Source organism: Mustela lutreola, chromosome 10, assembly GCF_030435805.1.
Source record: "Mustela lutreola isolate mMusLut2 chromosome 10, mMusLut2.pri, whole genome shotgun sequence".
Classification (NCBI taxonomy): Eukaryota; Metazoa; Chordata; class Mammalia; order Carnivora; family Mustelidae; genus Mustela; species Mustela lutreola.
Genome location: NC_081299.1, coordinates 17,774,726 through 17,796,521, shown reverse-complemented (window position 1 = coordinate 17,796,521; position 21,796 = coordinate 17,774,726). Strand labels below are relative to the sequence as shown.

The window sequence follows — 21,796 nt, the reverse complement described above, 5'->3', positions numbered from 1 at the left end:
GAGAGGCAGGCAGAGAGAGAGGCGGAAGCAGGCCACCCGCCAAGCAGAGAGCCTGATGTAGGGCTCCATCCCAGGGTCTTGGGATCATGACCTGAGCCAAAGGCAGAGACTTAACCCACTAAGCCACCTAGGCGCCCCCAGACTTTGCTTTTTAGAGCAGTTTTAGGTTTACAGAAAAAAAGAGCAGGAAGTATAGTTTCCATATATCCCCTTACTACTTCCTGCTTCCCCATTAATGCCTTTAAAAAATCTTATTACCTACTTGTCCACCCTAAAAAACAGATCTAAATCAAAAGAAGATAAAGACTATCCATAATTCCCTTATTCAGACAGAACTATTAAAAATATTTCAATGGGGGGCACATGGGAGGTGCAGTCAAAGCATCTGACTCTTGGTTTTGGCTCGGGCGATGATCTCAGGGTTCTGAGATCGAGCCCTGAGTGGGGCTCCAGGCTCAGAGTGGAGTCTGCTTGAGATTCTCTTTCCCTCTGGCCATCCCCTCCACCAGCTCCCTCGCATGCCCTCTAAAAATAAATTAATTAATTAAAAAAAATTTCAGTGTCTAGCCTTCCAAACCTTCCTGTGTAAATATGGCTTTTTTTTTGGTAAAGATTTTTATTTATTTATTTGACAGAGAGAAATCACAAGTAGTCGGAGAAGCAGGCAGAGAGAGAGAGGGAAGCAGGCTCCCTGCTGAGCAGAGAGCCCGATGCGGGACTGGATCCCAGGACCCTGAGATCATGACCTGAGCCCAAGGCAGCAGCTTAACCCACTGAGCCACCCAGGCACCCCGGCTTTTTTTTTAAATAAATGAAATACTATGATACATATTTTATAATCTAAAGCTAGCTTTATTGTCCTTTTCATGTTTTTCTCTTTATTATTAGAATCCTAATTTCTTAAAAAAAAGTTTTTTTTAAAAGGTTTGCCATCCTGTAGAAGGGCCTGACCTATAAGCAAAACAAGATTATCTTAAGTTACCCATAACCAGGACCAAAGTACAAATGTGTTTTTTTTCCCCTGGAGCAATCATGGGAAATGCAGGGATTTATGGAATCAGAACAGGTTAAAAGACAGTCTCCCCGATTTGAGTCTTGCTTCAGGGAAAGCAAGGTATTTCATCATTACATATTTCCTGATTATATTTTGGCTATAGAGCAAAGAAAAGTGTTGTCAAGAAGTAAAAAATACGAACCAATCTGGCCAGAAGAATTTTCATTGGAGGCTGACTTGGTACAGATGTGGTTTTCCTGGGACCAGCCGAGGACAGGACCTGCCTCACAGGTTAACTGTTAAGAAAAAAATGACCCACGTCAATTATTTCTCAATAAAACTAGGGGGAAAAAATTAAAAAAGAAGAAGAAGAAGAAGGAGAAGGAGAAGAAGAAAGAAGAAGGAAGAAGAAGAAAAAAAATAATGACAGAAGAAGTAAGGACGCCTTGGCAAACGTGGCCGGTCAGCATCAAGATGCCCAAACTTGACTCGATCCCCCCAGTCCCGGCCTTTCACCTTAACAGAGTCAGTGAGCCTGGTGAGTTGTTAAATGCTACAGAAGTGGAGAGCGCCTGCGTGGCTCAGTGGGTTAAAGCCTCTGCCTTCAGCTCAGGTTATGAACCCAGGGTCCTGGGATCGAGCCCTGCATTGGGCTCTGCTGGAACCTGCTTCCTCCTCTCTCTCTCTTTGCCTCTCTGCCTACCTGTGATCTCTGTCAAAAAAAAAAAAAAAAAAATCTTTAAATGCTACAGAAGTGGAGAATATGACTTGAACCTTGCAAACTGCCACAGACAGGGTTCTTTCTGCTCTGTGACAAATTGAGTTCACCCTGTAGAGTGGGATAGAGGGAAGGAAAAGAGGCTCGTGTACACAACCCTGTAATCCGCCCATCCTGGGAGCGGTCTCCAACTACAGTTCTGTGACCTTCAACACCCTTGGGTGACTGGGTCATTTCCACCTAATCTTCTAGGTGCCTGATAAGTAAATCCCAGAACAAAAAGCAGCCAATATCTTTGACACTGGGAGAAGGTGGAACTGCTAAACCAACGCCCAGGGGCTGCTTCTCATTTGCAAAGGAGAAGAAATCTCCCTTCCAGACTTTCCAACAGTTGCCAGAAATTTCTAATGATAGTCTGGGAAGTGACCAAAGTTATCAAGGAATTAATAGAAAATGAGTAAATTGGTCCCTGAAAGGTCTTCTATTCACAGGATTCATTCAGGCAACTTCCAAGAAATCATTTTTGGTCTGATTACCTCTTTTGGGGCCAAGAGGCCTGGTAAAATCTCCTAGGACAGACGATTATATAATTTTCCACTAGAGATCTCAATTATTTGAAAAACACATCGAAGGAAGACAGTACCAGGCCAAGGATGAACTTGATTACTTCTTCAAAGCAAAAGGAAATGACTGTAGAGTCGAACCACATGCAGTGCTTATTTGTAGCTCAGAGAAGAGTGATGATAGGTACATTTTCCCCCTCCACATGGGAGTGTATTTCATAAAGAATCTACATAACTTAGACGGAGAAAGAACTTATGTATATGCACCTACCAACAGAACTGGTGGTACGTGGTGTTTTTCTGAAATATTTATCCAAAAAGGCATAAACTCACCAATAAAATCCAGATTTCACCTAAATAAATCACAGCAAAATATTTTCTTCTAAAGCAGTAAGAGAGAAAAATAACACACAATTTTAAACTAATGTAGACTCCAGGGAGGAAAGAGAAGGAGGTATTAATAGTTTTTTAATGACCAGAGAAAGATTATAGAAAGTCTAATAGTAAATCAGACTTCTCAGTTCAGAGCACATTATCATCACTGATGCATATGAGATGCCTCTCATATGTGCTCATGTGTGTTTAATGTATATCTTTTTACCATGTATTCTTGTACCATGCACTACTCTGTATTTTATGTAACACAAGTGTTACACATATCTCACACACATCTCACTGATTACTTTTGTCCCTCGGGTCTATTTTTAAGATCCATCCATGTAGCTGGGTATATGGCGACTCCGTGGTATTGTTCTCCATAGTTCAGTTTCCCAGGAGGGGACACCAGCTTGCTTCCGTAAATAATGATGAAATAGACATTCTCATTGTGTCTCCTGATGGACCTGAGAATGCGTTTGGGATATTCCTGGGATATAAATATATATACGTAAATAAATACATAAATAAATGTGTGTGTGTGTGTGTGTGTGTGTGTGTGTGTGTGTGTGTTCATTCATTCATTCCAGGAGCAGAGTTGTTCAGTTAGAGATCTCTTCTTACTGATACGGTTTACTGCCAGAGAGTAACTAAACCAGTCTACACTCTCGCTTGTGTTACATCAGGTGTCCTATACTCCTACCCTTTGTCTATACTGGGCATTATTCGCTTTTTACATTTTTGAGGCTCTAATAGGTATAAAGTGGCATCTTGTTGCATTAATCACACTAATTGGATTACTGGGTTTGAATGTCTCTCCAAGGCTCACTTTACTTTTCTGTCAATTGCGGCTCATAGCCTTAAGCCATTTTCCTATTGGGCTGCTTTCCCTTTGGATTTGCCCAACTCTCTTGTATATTATGGTTATTTATCCCATATTAAGATTGCAAATATCTTCTCCCTGTTATCTGTCAACATTTGTCTGTGGTATTCTTCATGGACTCTAAATTGTTCATTTTGATATAATCAAATTATGACCATATAGCTTATGCTTTTTAAAGTTTTGTCAAGTCTCTCCCTTCCTCTAGGTCACAAAGATATTCTCCTTCAAACCATTTTTTAACTCTGTAGTTTTACATTTTGTATTCGACTTTTTTAAAAAAATTTATTTATTTGACAGATAGAGATCACAAGCAGGCAGAGAGGCAGGCAGAGAGGGGAGGGGGAAGCAGGATCTCCATGGCGCAGAAAGCCTGACGTGGGGCTTGATCCCAAGACCCTGGGATCATGACCGGAGCCAAAGGCAGAGGCTTTAAACCACTGAGCCACCCAGGAGCCCCCCCACCACCTTTAAAAAGATTTTTCTTTATTTGACAGACAGAGATCACAAGTAGGCAGAGGCAGGCAGAGAGGGAGAGAGGGAGAGAGGGAAGCAGCTCCTCGCTGTGCAGGGAAACAGATGCAGAGCTTGATCCCAGGATGCTGAGATTGTGACCTGAGCTGAAGGCAGAGGCTTAACCCACTGAGTCACCCATGCACCCCTGTATTTCAGTCTTTAACCCATCTTGGAGTCCAGCTCTGTATGGAGTGTTTGATGGGGAGCCCAGTTTTATTGACATACATATACTAAGCCCATTTTCCCAACACCATTGACTAGGCAGTGTAGCCTTTCTCTGTTTATTTACGATGGCTCTTTATTGTACATTTAATTCCCTGGTATAGACGTGGGTGGTCTCTACTCTTTTAAAAAAAAATTATTTGACTTTTCTTGATTAAACTCATGTGAGTTTGTAGGTTGTTTTAGGACTTGGCAGGACAAGTCCTCCATCTTTTTTCTTTTTAAGGTTTTCTTGACTTCTTGTTTCTTTATTCTTCCATCCAAGTATTAGAATAAGTTTAATGAGCATTGTGTAAAAAATATAGCTGGAAAATTGACAGAGATTCCAGTGCATTTATAATTTGGGAAAAAAATTTGACATTCCTAAAAGCATGTACTTAAATTATCCAAGTCCGTATTATAGTTTGAAAGTTTGTTTATGCTGATGTTTTGTTCTAATTACGAATGTTATCTTATTGCTGCTTATATTTTGGTCATTCATGGTATAAGGAAATGTTACTGATTTTTCTAAGTTATTCCTGTATTTGACAACTTTGCTGAGCTTTTATAGATTCTAATAATTTTAACAACTTGGTTTTCCCATTTATTAAATCAGGAAGGCTCCTTCTGATGCCCATCTCATAGTTCTCTTGCTTAGAAAAATGAATAAAGAAATTTTAATTCACAGACCTATCCTTCAGTCAGGCCCCAAGATTTTAGAATGTTTCTGTAAATGTTCATCGAGCAGCAGTACAATGAAATGCTTCTCGGCAAAAGGGCTCCATAGCTAATTGGATTTGATAAAAACTATATTCTACTGGAGACACAGAATGCACAAATTAAAAAGGTCCGAGGAACACAGAAACCGTTCAACTTTTCCAAACATTTCAACCACAAGCTTTTCCCAAATAACATTATTATCTAAATACCTACTCCGCAAATTACTTATATGTACACCTTCTATGTCTCCAAAGACTGGGGGATGTTTGGCAAGATTTGAGATATTGCCTGTGTGTGTAAGAATTTTAATCCTTTCTCCTTCTAGATTCGAACTATACCGTGATGTGTTCAGAGAAGGCAGAGGGAATTTCGGCTCAGTCCTGCTTTCTAGTTTAGCATGTGTCTTCATGATAACTGGACTCTGACACATACACTGTGGGCATTTAACTTTTAAGTCGGGCTATTTTAATGAAGCAAATTACTTAAATCTTTATTCTTGCATTTTTCTATTCTGCATTCAAAAAATCATTTTATCCTCAGGTTATGAGCGGCGGTTCCACAACTTCCTGTTTCAACCCAGGAATCCTCAGCTCAAGCGCAACTTTATGCCAAGACCCATTGGGCATGAGAATGGTGCAGGAGGGCTTGAAGCCAGGTGCAAGGCCCCTGTGACCTGGAGTCCAGCTCCCCCTGGAGGCAGCGCCAAGGAACACAGCTTGGAAAAGCATCTTGTTAAAGGAGAAATTTCCCCGGAGGTTACTCCATCTCAGTGCAGCTGAAACAAAGAAAAGACTGACAATTCTGAGAACCTTTGAATCCCAATACGTTTCTCCTGAAAAATGAAAGATTTCAGTTTAATTAAGTAGTGGAGCAGGGTCCACCTGGGATGGAGGCAGAAAACTATGTTTCTAGTCCCCGGTTAGCTACCATCCAGATGTGTGAATTTGGCAATGCCTCCTAGGACATTTACTTGTAAAAGTGCCTGTGGGGAGGCCCCAGGATAGACGGGTGTTTGGGACTACGCTGTTGAGTTCTCACGGTGGGGCGGGGGGGGCGTGTTGGGAGGTACCCTCTGGGTCCCCACGTCTCCCTCACCCTCTTCAAAGGGAGCAGGTGCTTACCTTTTTGTTGGTAAAGTATGTCAAACTTTATGTAAGATTTCATTTGAACAACAAATAGAGTTCTATGGCATAAACATAAGTATATGTTAAAAAAAAAAATCACTGCACTAGATAACCTTTCAGTCATTTTTAGCTTCAATACTCGGATTTGGAGTTTTTTTTTAAACCGAGAGAATATAAGCCTTTACCTGGAATGAATCATTTTTTACCGAGGATAAACTGGGATAAAAACTTTTCTTGCTAAAGAATCCAAACCATGGTGGTTGTTTCCTGAGCTGGCAGGGAGTCGCCACCTTTGGCACCAGTGCAGGTCCCTAAGAACACCCACCCACCTGGAATCCAGTTAAAGGAACAAACATCATTATTTCCCTTTTCTGTCTTTTTTTGGGGCTGTTACCTGAATGTAAATGATATTTATTGAAAATACTACAAAGAACTCAATTCAGCGGACTGATTTTTTTAAAAAAAAAAAAACCCTAATTTTATTTTTATTAGCTTTAAAAACAAAACTTGTTACAAGTAATCACAAGGATTCCAAAAAAAAAAAAAAAAAAAATTACATTCTGCTTTCATTGCTTTGCAAGGACGAGGAACATTTAAATGTCCTAAAAATACAGGAGAGCCAAAGTCGACAAATAACGACCTACTACAAACTATGGATTGTTACATCAGGCACACTAAAACACGGAATACATATATATATATATATATATATATATATATATATAAATTACTATCCAGGTTTTTGAAGTACAGTGAATATTCACTACAATTTATAGTACCAGAAAAGCAATGTTCCCCCAGAATATAACACAAGATCACAAACATGTTCAGATAAAATAATAAATTCACCTCCTGGCTTCAATGAAGAGAGAAGGGGAACGAGTGAAAAACTTTCCTTCAAGTTGGAGGACATGCACGATACAGCAGAAATGGAGACGGCTTCTCTCTGGGGTCCCCACCTCAGGGGAGAAGCAGCAGGCAGAGGATGGCAGCAACAGAATTAGCTGCCTCGGTCTCTCTCCTCAGTCCCCAGTCGGAGTTAGGAAGACTGGGGACTGCATGGGAAACGATATGGAAAAACACAATTTCTCTGCATAGATCGAGATCTTCCGGATAACAAGAACGAACATTCAGTCAAAGCTACGCAGGGATGCCTGCAGGACACTGTTTTGCTTCGAAAGGAAAACACAGGTCACAAGATAGATCACACACGCCTAATTTAGTAAAAGTTCCTTGTGCTTTTGTTTCAATGGATGGAGACACTTTGATTCGCCCCAAGGTTAGTTCTTCTTAACCTTGGCTGGAAACTTCTATTTGGAACAGGACCATGTTTATCATCTTTTTGGTCAGTAAAACCTAGTAGTTGTCACCTTCTGTTGCTTTGCCGCTTGTGTGTTCGGTATTAATAACAACACTCTTCAAGTTATTAACATTTCCCCTGACTCCTGGGGGAGGGACAACAACGGCATTCCAGGGAAGATATTCCCGTGAACCCACCCCGAGGGGAGGTTATAAAACAAATGGGTATTTATTAAACTGTTGAACAAGGTTCATAAACTCATAAACGTATTCTCTAAGTTTATTTAACGTTTTAAAAAGTGAGTTCCCTCCTCAACGAGGAGGCAACTAATTCTCTCATCTGTTGTTCCTTTATATTGTCACATTTGTAAGTAATTTGTTGGCTTTTGTGCAGGAGGACATAAAGGCCAGTGTGTGGACAAGGAGCACAGTGAGTGGGCAAAGGAAGGCTGACCAAGTTCACCCACGCGATAGGTGTGAAAGTCTATGACTCCAGAGAAAAGAGAGACACCAGCACACGGGGAACTTTGATGCACCAAAGAATTTCAAAAATTTTCCACTGCTTAATTATGTCTGAGATCTCCCTCTTTAGAATAAAGCTATGGTCTGGATAAGAGTCTATATAGAAACACGAAGCACAGGTCCATCTTCAATCTTTCCCAGAGCTCTGTTTTACAAGCGGAGTGCCGGGGTCATTCCACTGCAAACGATTTCCAAATCCTAGGGGATCTCAGGCTCCTTTTTTTTTTTTTTTTTAATTTTTTAAAAAAGATTTTATTTATTTATTTGCCAGACAGAGATCACAAGTAGGCAGAGAGGCAGGCAAAGAGAGAGGAAGGGAAGGAGGCTTCCTGCCGAGCAGAGAGCCCGATGCGGGGCTCGATCCCATGACCCCGGGATCATGACCTGAGCCGAAGGCAGAGGCTTTAACCCACTGAGCCACCCAGGAGCCCCAATCTCAGGCTCCTTGCTCTATTAGACTCACATCTCGGGTCTGACTACTTGTAATTTAATCTCACTACTACTAAACTCTAGGAAAGCCCCATAAACACGATTGCTGGCTACCAAAATAACATTATTTAAGTAGATTCCAATCCCAACAGTACAATGATAACAAAAACACAGAACATGGAACATTAATTTCATTCAAGAGACTGCTAAGTCACTGCAGTCATCAGCTTTCTCTTCTTCACTGTATCCCTCCAGGGGAAATAGAATTCTTTCCCCCTTTTTCGTCTATTTTCTTTTCTTCTTCTTCTTATTTATTTGTCTATTTTCTTTTTAATTTTTTTTTAACTTATTTGACAGACAGAGATCACAAGTAGGCAGAGAGGCAGGCAGAGAGAGAGGAGGAAGCAGGCTCCCTGCTGAGCAGAGAGCCCGATGCGGATCTCAATCCCAGGACCCTGAGACCATGACCTGAGCCGAAGGCAGAGGCTCAATCCACTGAGCCACCCAGGGGCTTGTCTTGTCTATTTTCTTATGACAGAGATTCATAGCTTCTGAGAGGCCGGTGCAAAAAGAAAGGAGAAAAAAAGCCTAGCGCAGGAGCTGGAATGCCAACCCAGTCCCCGTGGCCTTCGAAGTAAGACGCCTCATCTTCATTTTGTCATCTGTGTAGATGGATGTAGAAGGAGTAGACTACATCACCTTCAGCACCATGACTGAGATTCTGAGGAAATCTAAACTCTTCACTTTTTTTTTTTTAAAGATTTTAAAAGATTTTTTAAACATTTTTTTAAGATTTATTTATTTACTTGACAGAGAGAGCTAGCACAAGTGGGGGAGTGGCAGGTGGAGTGAGCAGCAGAACCCCCCGCTGAGCAGGGAGCCTGACACGGGACTTGATCCTGGGACCCAGGGATCTATCACAATATTTTGAAGAGATGGAGTTGCTGTGAGTGGGAAACAAAAGGGCTGTTTTCTAGAAGGACGGTGCTGCTCCTGCCCTGCCTCCTGGCAGCTCTGATTCAAACACACCATGCTCTGTTTAAACCTTTATGGGGAACGTAAAACTTCTGGGCTCTCAATTCTGTGGCTAGGTTGAGTGTATAAGTGTGTAGAAGCAAAATGTAGGAAGATGAGTTTGCTTTCCTCCTGACATTCAGCTCCCCAAGGCTTCAAGGGAACTGTTTTTAGTGATTCTTAGTATCTTCAACTAGTTGATGCTCACACAAGCACACTTTATAAATGGGCCTATTTTAAGTGCTAGGATTTTCTTACTCTTCATGTATGCTTTTTCCCTAACACAAAACATCATCTTCTTTCCTCACACTGCTCTAAGGAATTTGATTCCCAAGATGAAGTTATGATTTCTGAGGAGAACACGGCTACTATACTATCAGGGTTAAGTCTGAGTAATAACTCAATTTCCAAAAAGAAAAACATAGCTAAACTTATTTAAGGAACTTTAAAAAAGCACACAAGACTCACCTCTTATAAGATGGTTACATGAGCTGGATAGAAAGTAGCTAAGAAAGGACAGAGTCCCTATGTAATACTTGCTGAGATCCTGGTTGATTTCACCATATTAAAAAGTTAATGGGCATTTAGTACTTTTCCTTTTATTTGAGTTCACCTTACGGAAATAGTATACTAGAAAGAATGAAAATATTAATGTTCTCCACTCAGTAAAGTTTAATATATGTATATATTAAATAATATAGATTTTGTATTTAATATATATTTATTTTGGTTTAAGTTTTTCTTCAACTTATTTAATACTGTAAAAAAAAAAAAATACAGAGAGAGGCACCTGTGTGGCTCAGTGGGTTAAGGCTCTGCCTTCAGTTCAGGTCATGATCCCAGCCAGGGTCCTGGGATTGAGCCCTGTGTCTGGCTCTCTGCTCAGCGGGGAGCCTGCTTCCCCCTCTCTCACTGCCTGCCTCTCTGCCTACTTGTGATCTCTGTCAAATAAATAAATAAAATCTTTAAAAAAATACAGAGAAAAAGAAAAATCCAGGTAATCTGCACTGCTTGACTTTAAAAACAGGTTATGTAAGGTCGGGACAAACTATTCTTTAATTGGAAGGAAGACCATGAACGCCAATCTAATAATAAGACATCATGGATTTTGATCACTTAGAAAATTATAGTTAATAAATAGTACCTAAAAGGAAAATTTTAAATCCTCAACTGTTGAAAATACATACATTTCCTGATTTACAGGGTCCATTCTGCAAATGATATACATTTTGATATATATCAAATGATATCAAATATAGTATCAAATGATATATATTTTCTTATCTAGTTAGTGCAACCAGATAAGATCAAACACTAGCAAAGGGGTGAATTTAGAGTGCAAAGTAAATTTATTAAGTGGCTGTCAGTTAAGCTGCCAAATGATGATCTGAATTTAATACACTGCTTATGGAATCATATTTCAACTGTATTTATACAGTTGATTTATACCCCCACTCAGAGGCTGAGTGGGGGTAGACACATATAAATAGGAGAGCTTATCATCTCAGATTATTTGAGGGCAAGGAAAAATAGAAAAGTTTTTTTGGGCAATATGGTTTAAGTCCTCAGAAATACATTCTACCATAATAAGAACCTGAAAACCACGAAACATGCTACCAAAAATGGGACGGACACCATGGCGTGAATTGAATTTCTGCATTTTTCCTTCTGGGTAGTTTGCTTTATGAGTCCAAACTCCTATGTACAGCCCCTCCACACACATCTTGGGGAGCTCCAGACATGTGACATACAGAGAAGACAGCACAGCAATCACAGATCAGCAGAGCCCTCCGACCAAAACCAAGTTTTCTTCACTATGAGACTTTTCTACAAAGGGACTGCCAAGTCTGAACAGACCACAGAAAGGAAAAGATGCTTGTTTCTGCTTCAGGAGCCTCAACCATCCACTCCTAAAACACAAGTGAGGAACAGTTCTGTTTTAGGGAAAAGGCCAACTGTCAGCCAGGGTAAAGTATTGCACCAAAAACAAGGTCTGATGAATGGAATGATCTCGATTTCCCACATCTTTCCCGGATTCATAGAAAAAGAGTATGTGTGCCTTTCTTTTTCAGAGCAAACTGGAAAATGTTTCAATCGACAATTAAAAAATGGTCTTCAGAGAATCTTATTTATTACATTTTCCAATTTACCATCTCTGAATGACACACACAAAATGTATAACATTAAAAAACTCAACTGGTGGCTGAGGACAGTTGGGATGCCATGGGCTAGCACACGGTCACAGACGGCAGATCGTGGTGGCCCCAGGGGTTATCATCAGTCAGACTTACGGGTGGCCTGTCCAGCTTCCAAAGTGGCAGTTCTCTGGGAGGGACGACACATCAGGGACAGTGGTCTGTACAGCACTTTCCTCTTTCAAGCAAGAGTAACAGGGAAGAGAGTCACCTGCACACAGATTTGTGCCACTTGGGTCCAACGGTCAAAGAGAATTTGGCATTTTCTCCCCAAAGCTAAAGAAAAAAACAACGCGAGAAAAACGACTCCCTATGAATTAGTCTAGATTTCAGATCTCTTCTCGTGCATCAAAAATTTCATGTATGTTGAATAACCACATTTGATCAACAGATAGAGTCGCTGGGAGCTATCATACCATTACTGAATGCCCATATTAGATTTTGAAGGTTGTGAGATTGTTTTTTGAGGTCATGAAAATGGCACTCGGAGACTACAGCTTTAGTTTTTGGGGACCCCGTGGTATATGGAATCAGGGAAATGAACATTGCTGGAGAAAGCCAGGAATTAGACACACTTCCTACTGCTTAAAAAATGGTCAAAGTTGCAACATGTTGAGGGCTAATCCTTTCCTTTAAAGTGCTGTTCAGAATCTCTGTGAAAAGGTGTGACAGGTAAAGTCATCTGCTACTCTCTAGGCCGTGTCTGCAGCCGGCAGGGGACAGTGGCGACACCCAGCCTCCCCTCCACACAGGCTGAGCAGCGCTGTGCCAGGGAGGACACGGACCTCCAGGGCGGGCCCCGGGGGGCAGCGGTGTGCACCCCAGCCAGACCCCTCACAGCGCCCCATCGAAGGTCTGGGGCTCACTCAGTGCTGCGGCTGGAGGTTCGGGGCGCCTCGTCTGGGTAATTTTCTGTTTGGGGTTTTTTGTTTCTTCTTCCTCTTCAGTTTCACTTTCGCAGACGTGAACCACCACGCTTGGCGTGGACTCCGTTCCTGCGTGGAGCTCGTATTTCTCTCCTGGGGAGGTAAGCGGCAGAAAGAGGGGTTGGTGTCTCAAAACTTTGTTCTACTTGTATTCTAATTGCTGCTGATTGGCTTTTAAATCCTATGTCAGAGCACTTTGCTTTGGCCTTAGAGATCTGATTCTGCAAGGTTCTTACACAGTTTTGCCCTTTGAAGAAATGAGCTGGTGCGAAGGACTGACATGTCCGGAGGTAAAATGGAAATGCTAATTACTGTTCTACGGACGGTGTGAGTGAACCCGCTCAACTCCAGAACTAAGTTTTCCCTTGGGAGACACCTGTAGGTTCCAGGCAGCCATCTTGTGGTTGCAGGACCGCACACATCCATGACATTGCTCTGACCTGTACGCAAACACCAAGCCACCTCCCCTGCCCTCAAAATGCCTCTTGTATCCCCTTCTAAGAGACATAATGTTACTGTAGGTGGACAACTAGTCTGAATCAGCCCGGTACTGAGTTCGTACATTATATTAAAGGGATGAGAGAAATCAAGGAGAAGAAAAAGAAGAAATGAACAAGAACTCTAAGAGAAGGATAGGGAAGGAGTAATATAGTATTGCCACCGGTTCCTTGAAATGAGTATTCAGTGGAGAAGTGTGTCTGGTACGTTGACGGGAGGTGGGAGAAGGTCACTAACACTCACTAGGCTGTGTCCTAGAAGGATGTATAGCGGCTTAAACTGTGGTTATGTTTATTGAGTATCACATTTAAGTCTTATTAACCACACTGAAAGTAGCTATTATGACTGGTATTTTATTTATTTATTTAGATTTTTAAAAAAAATCCTATTTATTTATTTGACAGACAGAGATCACAAGTAGGCAGAGAGGCAGGCAAAGAGAGAGGAAGGGAAGCAGGCTCCCTGCTGAGTAGAAAGCCCGATGCGGGGGCTCGATCCCAGGACCCTGGGATCATGACCTGAGCTGAAGGCAGAGGCTTAATCCACTGAGCCACCCAGGCGCCTCTATGATAGGTATTTTATGAGAAAACGGGCTCAGAACCTGAAGCTAAGTAACTTGCTCAAGATCACAAAGTTAGCGACTCTTGGTCTCTGGGTTGTGGGTTCGATCACTACACTGGGTGTAGAGAGGACTTAAAAAAAATCACAAAGTTCCAACACTAGAGTTGGAACCCAGGTTTGTGGGACTTTATCCTCCACTCTGATCATGCTGCCATTGGTTGGCTAGAATGCCAATCGCCGAGTGTGGTCTTTAATACAAAAGTGTTTTGGGAGGGTAAAAATAGGGAAGGTAAGAGTTTATTACCTGGTCCCAGTTTGGAAACTGCACAGAGTAAGTCATAGTTTATAACAGGCGTGGCGTCCTCCCCCTGCTTCCACCCCACAGGCGGGGAGGCGGGCGGGGAGATGAGGAACTGTTTGATGGGCTGCGGCGGCAGTAAATAGGACTTGTGCCGAGTTTCGCCGGACATCTGGACCTGCGGGCAAGGAGAGTCTCAAAATCAGCGCGTGACTGGGCTGTTTCTTCATTTTCATTGTGAGGCTAACTGTGACCTCTTTGGAGAAAATGAAAGCATTTTCCCTGGCAGCCTGCATCTCTGGGCGGCCGGAGCTGGGTCTGTGTGGCCGACCACCCAGTGCAGCGCCCGAGCCCCCGGGGGTCAGTAAACCCCAGCCCAGTGAGAACCTGAACTCGTAAGGAGATGAACAAACACTGAATGGTACTAAACCTGAATCCCAACTTTACTTACCTATTTTCTGAATTCCAGTTTTAAAACAAATTAGGTTTTACTGTCTCCCTCTCAAGCAGCTCTAACAAGAAACATCCTGACAACTTACATTTATATTTTCATTTGGAGCATGAGAAACGGACAAACCTCCTTTTTCAAATTTGAAAGCTAAGCCCAAATACTTGGTTGAAAATAAAATACCGCACTTAATAAATGAGTCAAGGTCGAATGCCTCTAGGTCATCAATTCTTTGGAGGAGAAACTGGTTTACCAGAGCGACCCAGCAGGATCCAGATAGTAAGCAGAGCGGATTGGCGGAAACCCGCAGGCTCTTCTGCAACTGCAAAGGGCCAGCCTTTCCGCGGTGCTGGGTCCCTGGTCAGCCCCAGGCTGGCAGCTGTTTTCAGTGGGGGCGACCCCAACTTCAGCAACTATTTTCTCAATTCTCCCAAAGCTGTCACATCCCAAATGCCCTTCTAGACGCACAGGAGGGAAGTCAGCTCACTAATCTTTTTTTTTTTTTTTAATTCAAATTTAATTAGCCAACACATAGTACAGGATGAGTTTTTGATGTAGTGTTGAATGATGCATTCGTTGCGTGTAATACCCAGAGCTCATCAGGTCAGGTGCCCTCCTAATGCCCCTCCCCCAGTTACCCTGTCTTGAGGAGTTAGGGCTTCACCCTTACAGAACCCCACTGCAGAAAAGCTGCCAGAAAGATGAATTCCTTTAACGTTTAGCATAAGCACAACAAAGTCAGAAAGGCAAATATCCTTAATATTTATATATCCGTAAAATAAAGAAAATATGTTATATGTTTTTACATCCCTTGCTGACTGGGATTGTTTATTTCAAAGACTTCTGATATACTCATCAAGAAAATGGAGGATGGAGAGTCATTCGGGATGGAGAAAAGAGGTTGAGAGAACCGCATGGTGAGGCACCTGTGCAAAATACAGCTTCAGCTTCTTCCCGTTGAAGTCTGTTTCGTTGAGTTCTATTCGCGCTCTTGCTGCTGCTTCCGGTTTGCTGAAATTTATTCTGACTCTCCGAAAGCTCTTAAACAACTGAAATGTCACCTGGTCGTCATAGATAGTGAAAAGTGCTTCAAATCTCTCCTAAAAATTAAGGTTTAATAAATGAACAGTTTAGAAAACGAAACGTAACAAAACAGACTTAAGAAAATTCTCAGTACCTTGAGAAACACTCTTTAGGCTTGCCCATGGTAACATAATAAAGGAATCTGTCAATTAGCTTTGTTTTTGGTTTCTGCGAAGATCCTTCAACTATTTGTTGATACTGAGGTAAAAATAATTTGTTAACGTTTCTCAATTTGAATATTTTCCTACTGCTTTGCAACATTTCTCCTGTTTGACAAAATATAAAAAGATTTGTGATCAAATATGTATTCTTCTAATGTTCAGATAACCCTTATAATTCAGAAAACATCATCTGCTTAAAAATTATATTATTTTTGCTCATTCATTTAAAAAAATACATATTAAGCAGCTGACTGCATGTCAGACATTTACATTAAGTGCTGGGCTTCCAACGTATCACAAGCTGCTTCAAAGGAAGGTGAACAGATCAAGTCTGTTTTTATTTATTATCTCTATGTATTAAAGTAATATGGACAAATACATATTAGAGATATAGTAAGGACTTTGACGTGGCACTTCAGTTCTTAAAAATAAATGTGCACAGGTAAATGTATTAAATCCTAATAATTATTAACACTTCTAGGTATATTTCAGTTTCCTCGGCATCCATTTCAAAGATGGTTGGCTTTGTCACTCTTAAAAAAAAATTAGAATTGAGACTTTGTGAAACTGCGTTTCATTTAATTCTTGGCAGATGCTAACATTTTGAATATTAAGTGAGTATAAAAATTCCCACAGGAGATGGTTAAGAAATGTCAACCCTGAGGGGCACCTGGGTGCAGTAGGCTAAGGATCCGACTCTTGACCTACCTCAGGTCATGGTTTCAGGGTCATGAGTTCAAGCCCTGTGTTATGAGTACAAGCCTACTTAAAAGGAAGGAAGGAAGGAAGGAGGAAAAGGAAGGAAAAGGAAGGAAGGGAGGCAGAAAGAAAGAAGGGAAGAGGGAGGGAAAAGAAAAGAGAAGAGAGGAAAAAAAGAAAAAAGAAAAGAAAAATATCAGTACTGAAGGCAGAGGAAATGGAAAGTAGGGAAGAACGAATTAAGCATGGTTTATGTTAGTATTCTGTCATTCTGTACATTAGTTGCCCTTGCTGAGGGTAAAGGACCATGTATTTATTCCTAATTCCCACAACAATGAATTTTTTTAAAAGATTTTATTTATTTGACAGAGATCACAAGTAGGCAGAGAGGCAGGCAGAGAGAGAGAGAGGAGGAGGCAGGCTCCCCGCCGAGCAGAGAGCCTGAGGTGGGGCTCGATCTCAGGACCCTGAGATCATGACCTGAGTCAAAGGCAGAGGCTTAACCCACTGAGCCACCCAGGTGCCCCAACAATGAATTTTTTTTTAAAAGATTTTATTTATTAATTTGACAGAGAGAGATCACAAGTAGGCAGAGAAGCAGGCAGAGAGAGAGGGAGAAGCAGGCTCCCTGCTGAGCAGAGAGTCCAATGCAGGGCTCAATCCCAGGACCCTGGGATCATGACCTGAGCCGAAGGCAGAGGCTTTAACCCACTGAGCCACCCAGGCACCCCAACAATGAATTTTTTGTAGTCACAATAACACATGATCTCGCAAATGAAACAGCTACTTGCTAATTACATCCTACTTCCTTTCATAACATTTTTTTTTCTCACTCCAGAAATACACCTGCCTGTCACTGAACGTTAACAGGCAGGTGACAGCCATAGGTTCTATGGGTCCCTCTCTTCTGAATTCTAGTATCTGTGAATGGATTCAGCATTATAAAAAAACAAAGCCATGCAAAAGCCAATTAGTAAGCATCTTCTTCTTCTTTTTTTTTTTTTTAAAGATTTTATTTATTTACTTGAGAGAGATCACAAGTAGGCAGAGAGGCAGGCAGAGAGAGAGGAGGAAGCAGGCTCCCTGCGGAGCAGAGAGCCCGATGTGGGGCTCGATCCCAGGACCCTGGGATCATGACCTGAGCCGAAGGCAGAGGCTTTAACCCACTGAGCCACCCAGGCGCCCCTAGTAAGCATCTTCTAAGTTTTGTCAGATCCTTCTCTTTCTTTCCCATTTTCATGGAGCACAAAATGGTTTGAGAAATGTGTGACTTCTCATTGTGAGCTACAGTAGAGCACAGACAGAATTAATGTGGAGGCAAAATGATCACTGTTTCTGTGTGAGGAAAACGTGAGCCTTTGGCTGGTAGCTCTGCCCTCCTGTGAACCCACAGGTATCAACAGGTGGACTCCTGAGGGGGTGCCCCCGACAACCAGATGTGGACACAAAAGGGGTTCGGACAACTGCAGGGAGGTCATGATCTGCCCACATGCACTGAAACTAACTGGCGAGAAACGTAATTCATTCAGAAACAAAAGTATTACTTTTCTCCTTAGAATTGTTTTAGAAATAATGCACTTTTATATGTTTCTGATTTCTTGAGTATTAAAAATGAACACCGTCCTGTTAAAGGGTGAGGCTTGCACATTTGCTTCTGACAAAAGGAAGATCCCAGAAAATCCCAATGGCCACGGACCACTCTCTTTCTCCAGTGGTCTCTTAGTATCCCTTCAGGCAGTACATCTATAGGAATAAGACAGTTAATACTGCCTAAAAATCAATCCCTAGGGCTTTTCCTGTTATAGAAGTTTTCCACCAAATATAGATCAGAAGCTTCCTTCTATGCTGAAATCACCCATGCAATTACCAGTAAAAAACACTACAAATACCTTACATCTAAAATATGTAAAGACAACATGTAGCCGATAGCTTTCTTGGGAATTCCAGAAAAGTACTTTGCAGCTGGGTAACAAGCCAACTAAAATCATGAGGTGAGAAAAGTAGAAAAGGTTTTATGGGAAGGTTGGTTTCGGGGAGATGAGGGTTGCAGCTAGGTGTGTATTTCTCGACCTTTCTGGAAACACCACTGCCCGATCTTCTCTTCCCCATCCCAAAGCAGCGAAGGCGAGGCTTTTCTTTTCTTTTTTTTTTTTTAAATCAATTTCACTGAGGAATTAATTATGAAAATAATTTTGTTGCACCCCTTTGCCTTGGACATAAGAGCCTGAGGGGCCCACCACGTCTGCACGTTAAGAACAATTTCACTGTTGAGAAGCAGCAATGTTTCAACCCATTCAGCTGTGAAATTATCTCTGGAGTCCTACGGCAAAAGATTTTTCATGTTCTATGTCTGTCTGTAAATCTGAAATAGAAAATTCCGTCCCTCCAGCAGGTTTGTGGATGTCAGAGACAAGGCCTCCATTTCCACCTGGGGAAGGCAAGTGCCTTTGGTTCTCCTCCGTATCACTGCTGACTACCAGGAAAGAAAGCTCCCAAACTCCTGGGTGTGGGAGATTTAAAACTCTGATCATTTGAGCACCTGTAATAGTTCTGGGCCCTAAATTCAGAAGTGCCAGAGGGGAGCAGAACACAGAGTAAATGTGAAAACCTTCTTCAACTGTTTGCCCATAGTATTCATGTTGCTTTCAACACCGTTCCAGATCAGAAAGAGGCATGAAACTGAATTAAAATTTAAGGAAATATGGAAGACTGTTTGCTATTGACATCTAGGTTTTAGTGGTTCATATGTTTATAGATGCATACTCTGCCTTATTGGAACACAAGTTCTTAGAGGTCTCTTTTTTCCCCCAATCTATGATATCCCCTATTTACCATGTAGAAGAAAAGTAGTCAAACCAACGATAAATCGTTTTTGATGGTAACAAACTACAAACTGGGACTAGGGTGGGGGCAGAAATATTCTTAATGGGAGTGTCGACTACAGAGGCAGAGACTGTCAAAACTCACTAAGTTGCACACTTAAGACCTGTACATTTACTGCAGCCAAGTATCACCAAATGAAAAAAAAGAATACGAAGAAAAAGAGTGACACGAGGAGGGGCATGGGAGGAGGTAGCTGCTGGAGTGACCTGTGGCCAGCCGTGGAGGTGGCCCCTGGACCATCACCACTGTTGGACGCAGCCTGTCGGGGCCAGAGCCTTGCCCACCAGGGTCAGTCCCCCAACCCAGCTGGGAGCACAGCAAGCCTACTCTTTTCATCTTCACTTGGGACAACACATCCTTAGTCATCAGTAATCATCCTGGCTCTAGGAACTTCTTTTTTCTTCCATGGCCAGTTGAAAAAGATGCAGAAGTGTGACTGTGCCTTTCCAGAAGAGGTGTGCCCAACATAGAGCCCATGTTTGGGCAGGTTGGTGGCCAATTACCAGCCTCAAAACACATAGAAAATAGGGTGCCCCTTTAGGAGAATGAGATCCACAACCACTATCACACCTAACTGTGACTTTTTTTTTTTCCTAAAGATTTTATTTATTTATTTGACAGACAGAGATCAAAAGTCAGCAGAGAGGCAGGCAGAGAGAGAGGAGGAAGCAGGCTCCCTGGTAAGCAGAGAGCCCGATGTGGGGCTCGATCCCAGGACCCAGGGATCATGAGCTGAGCCGAAGGCAGAGGCTTTAACCTGCTGAGCCACCCAAGTGCCCCCTAATTGTGACTTTAACAGTGAAGCTGACTGGGTGGCAGGCAGGGCCCCTCTGTCTAATGAGATCCCAGATCTTGACAGTCCCCAGGCAGCAGTGATGGCTTTTTCTCTTTAGCCTGAAGGTCGGCTGTTTATTGAAGAGCAGAGAAGACAGAGGAGCAGACTGCAAGGCCTCCTGGAGGAAAGGGCAGATGGAACAAGCCTGTGGCGTGGGCAGACAAAAAGAGAAAAGCAGAGTATTCTGCCGCTGCTCAGCATGTCCTCTCCTGCCCCACTGAGCACTGTGCTGCTGGGGATCTAGAAGCGGCAGTCTGGTTATAGGCGGCCATTACCTAATCCAAGGACTCAAGATGGCCCATGCAACATTTCAGGTCTGTAAGCTCGTCCAGGTGCTGGAGCTCAAACATTGTTTGGATCCAAGACACCAGAGATGAGAAAAAAATCACACAAGTGGGTTCTTTCCAGAAGACCGTGTGAATTTTCCCAGGCACAAGTGAAACAGGGTTGGTCATCCAAACTGCTGTACGAAGTACCTAGGCTTCAGGGGTCAAGGTCAGGATCATAGGATTCATGCACAAGGAAACCCATGACTGCTCACCAGGAAGTCCAGTTGAATCTTCACTTCCTTCTTCCTGGTCTCCTCGCTGAGGAGATTACAGAGATTAGGGAAGTCCAGCCTCAAGCTTCTTTGGGAGTCAGGAAGAAGGGGGGGGGCAGCCTACAGGTGCTCTACTGGCTCGTCACCACGGTGGTCTCTTTCCTATGACTTTGGTGATGGAGCACTGGCTTTGGTGAGCATACCAAACCCTTCTCTACATCTGAGAGGACATAAGTAGACACCACCCATTCCTGAGCAACAGAAGCTCTCTGCTCACTGGCCTTTATCATGGGTAAACTATTCCTTTCTCCATCCAGTTAATAGAAACCGGTCCCGGTCCCATCTTCAAACACGAGACCACAAAAGCAAGACTGCAGAAGGAATCCACAACCTGGACAGAAAACTTCAGGAAGCTCTGATGGCTTCTACCAACGATTTATGTTCTCAAGGAGCAGAGCTCTCTAGCCAGACTGTCTGGATTTGACTCCACGCTGTTTCGTAGCTGTGTGACCTTGGGCAGGTCACTTACCTTTGCTGTGCCTAGTTTCCTTACCTGTTCCTTGAGGACAGTAAAAGTACCCACTTCACTGGGTTATTGTGGAGGACAAAGTGAACACTCATGGCTCTTAGAACAACAACAGTGAGTACTGTTACTGCTGCTAACAGAAATAGGGCAGGGTTTTGCCAACAGTCTTCTTGCTATTCTGTCGTCGCAAAAAATAGCTGCTCTTCTGTACGATGTCGATTCCCCGAGAAGGAGGTGAATGAATGCATGACAGCAACATGGCAGCAACACGGCATCAGCGGATGGCACTGGCACGTACTCTGGAGGTCACCACTGGGAAGCTGGAATTTGCCCTTTCTGATAGTCCTTTAGTGATTCAGACACAGCAACTCTGCTGGAGCAGCCCCCTGGGGACACGCTCTCCCAGGAGAATTGGCTGTGCTGGAGGACACAGTGCACCAGTGATTAGTGTCCATCCTTGGGGGATCTTCTGAACCTCACCTGTGACCATGACCCTTCGAAGCAGAGACGGCTGCTTCTCTGTTAGGACACTGAGGAACTTGGGTTCCTCTGCTATGATCTTGGGACTTGAGTTGAGGGTGAGAAAAGCAAGAATTTTTTCTTTTTTGGTAGTTATAGCAGAATTCTTCATATTCAAAAAATACATAGTTTTCACTTCCTTGGCTTTTAATCTTTATAAATTTTATCTTTGTTTTGTTTGCTATTTTCTTAAAATTAATTGTTTGGAGATGGTCTTGAAAATGCCTTGCTATGCACGTATTCACAGTGCTAAGCTAGCACAGGGGAA

General features: G+C 42.5%; 1 protein-coding gene across 3 annotated transcripts in view; it reads right to left on the bottom strand.

The window, feature by feature from the left end:
• Positions 1-6,545: 6,545 nt before the first annotated feature.
• RCAN3 (RCAN family member 3) overlaps positions 6,546-21,796 on the bottom strand; it is a 36,344-nt gene continuing 21,093 nt past the window's right edge. For 2 of the 3 annotated variants that reach the window (XM_059135681.1, XM_059135679.1), the window contains 3 exons: positions 15,208-15,381; positions 13,840-14,011; positions 6,546-12,569 (listed from right to left, as the gene is read on the bottom strand). In XM_059135681.1, the coding sequence (XP_058991664.1) occupies positions 12,385-12,569; positions 13,840-14,011; positions 15,208-15,381 (531 nt within the window). In that variant the 3' untranslated portion in view covers positions 6,546-12,384. Of the gene's footprint in view, positions 12,570-13,839; positions 14,012-15,207; positions 15,382-15,458; positions 15,587-21,796 lie in introns of those variants that run through there. The other variant, XM_059135682.1, reaches the window with a different exon arrangement.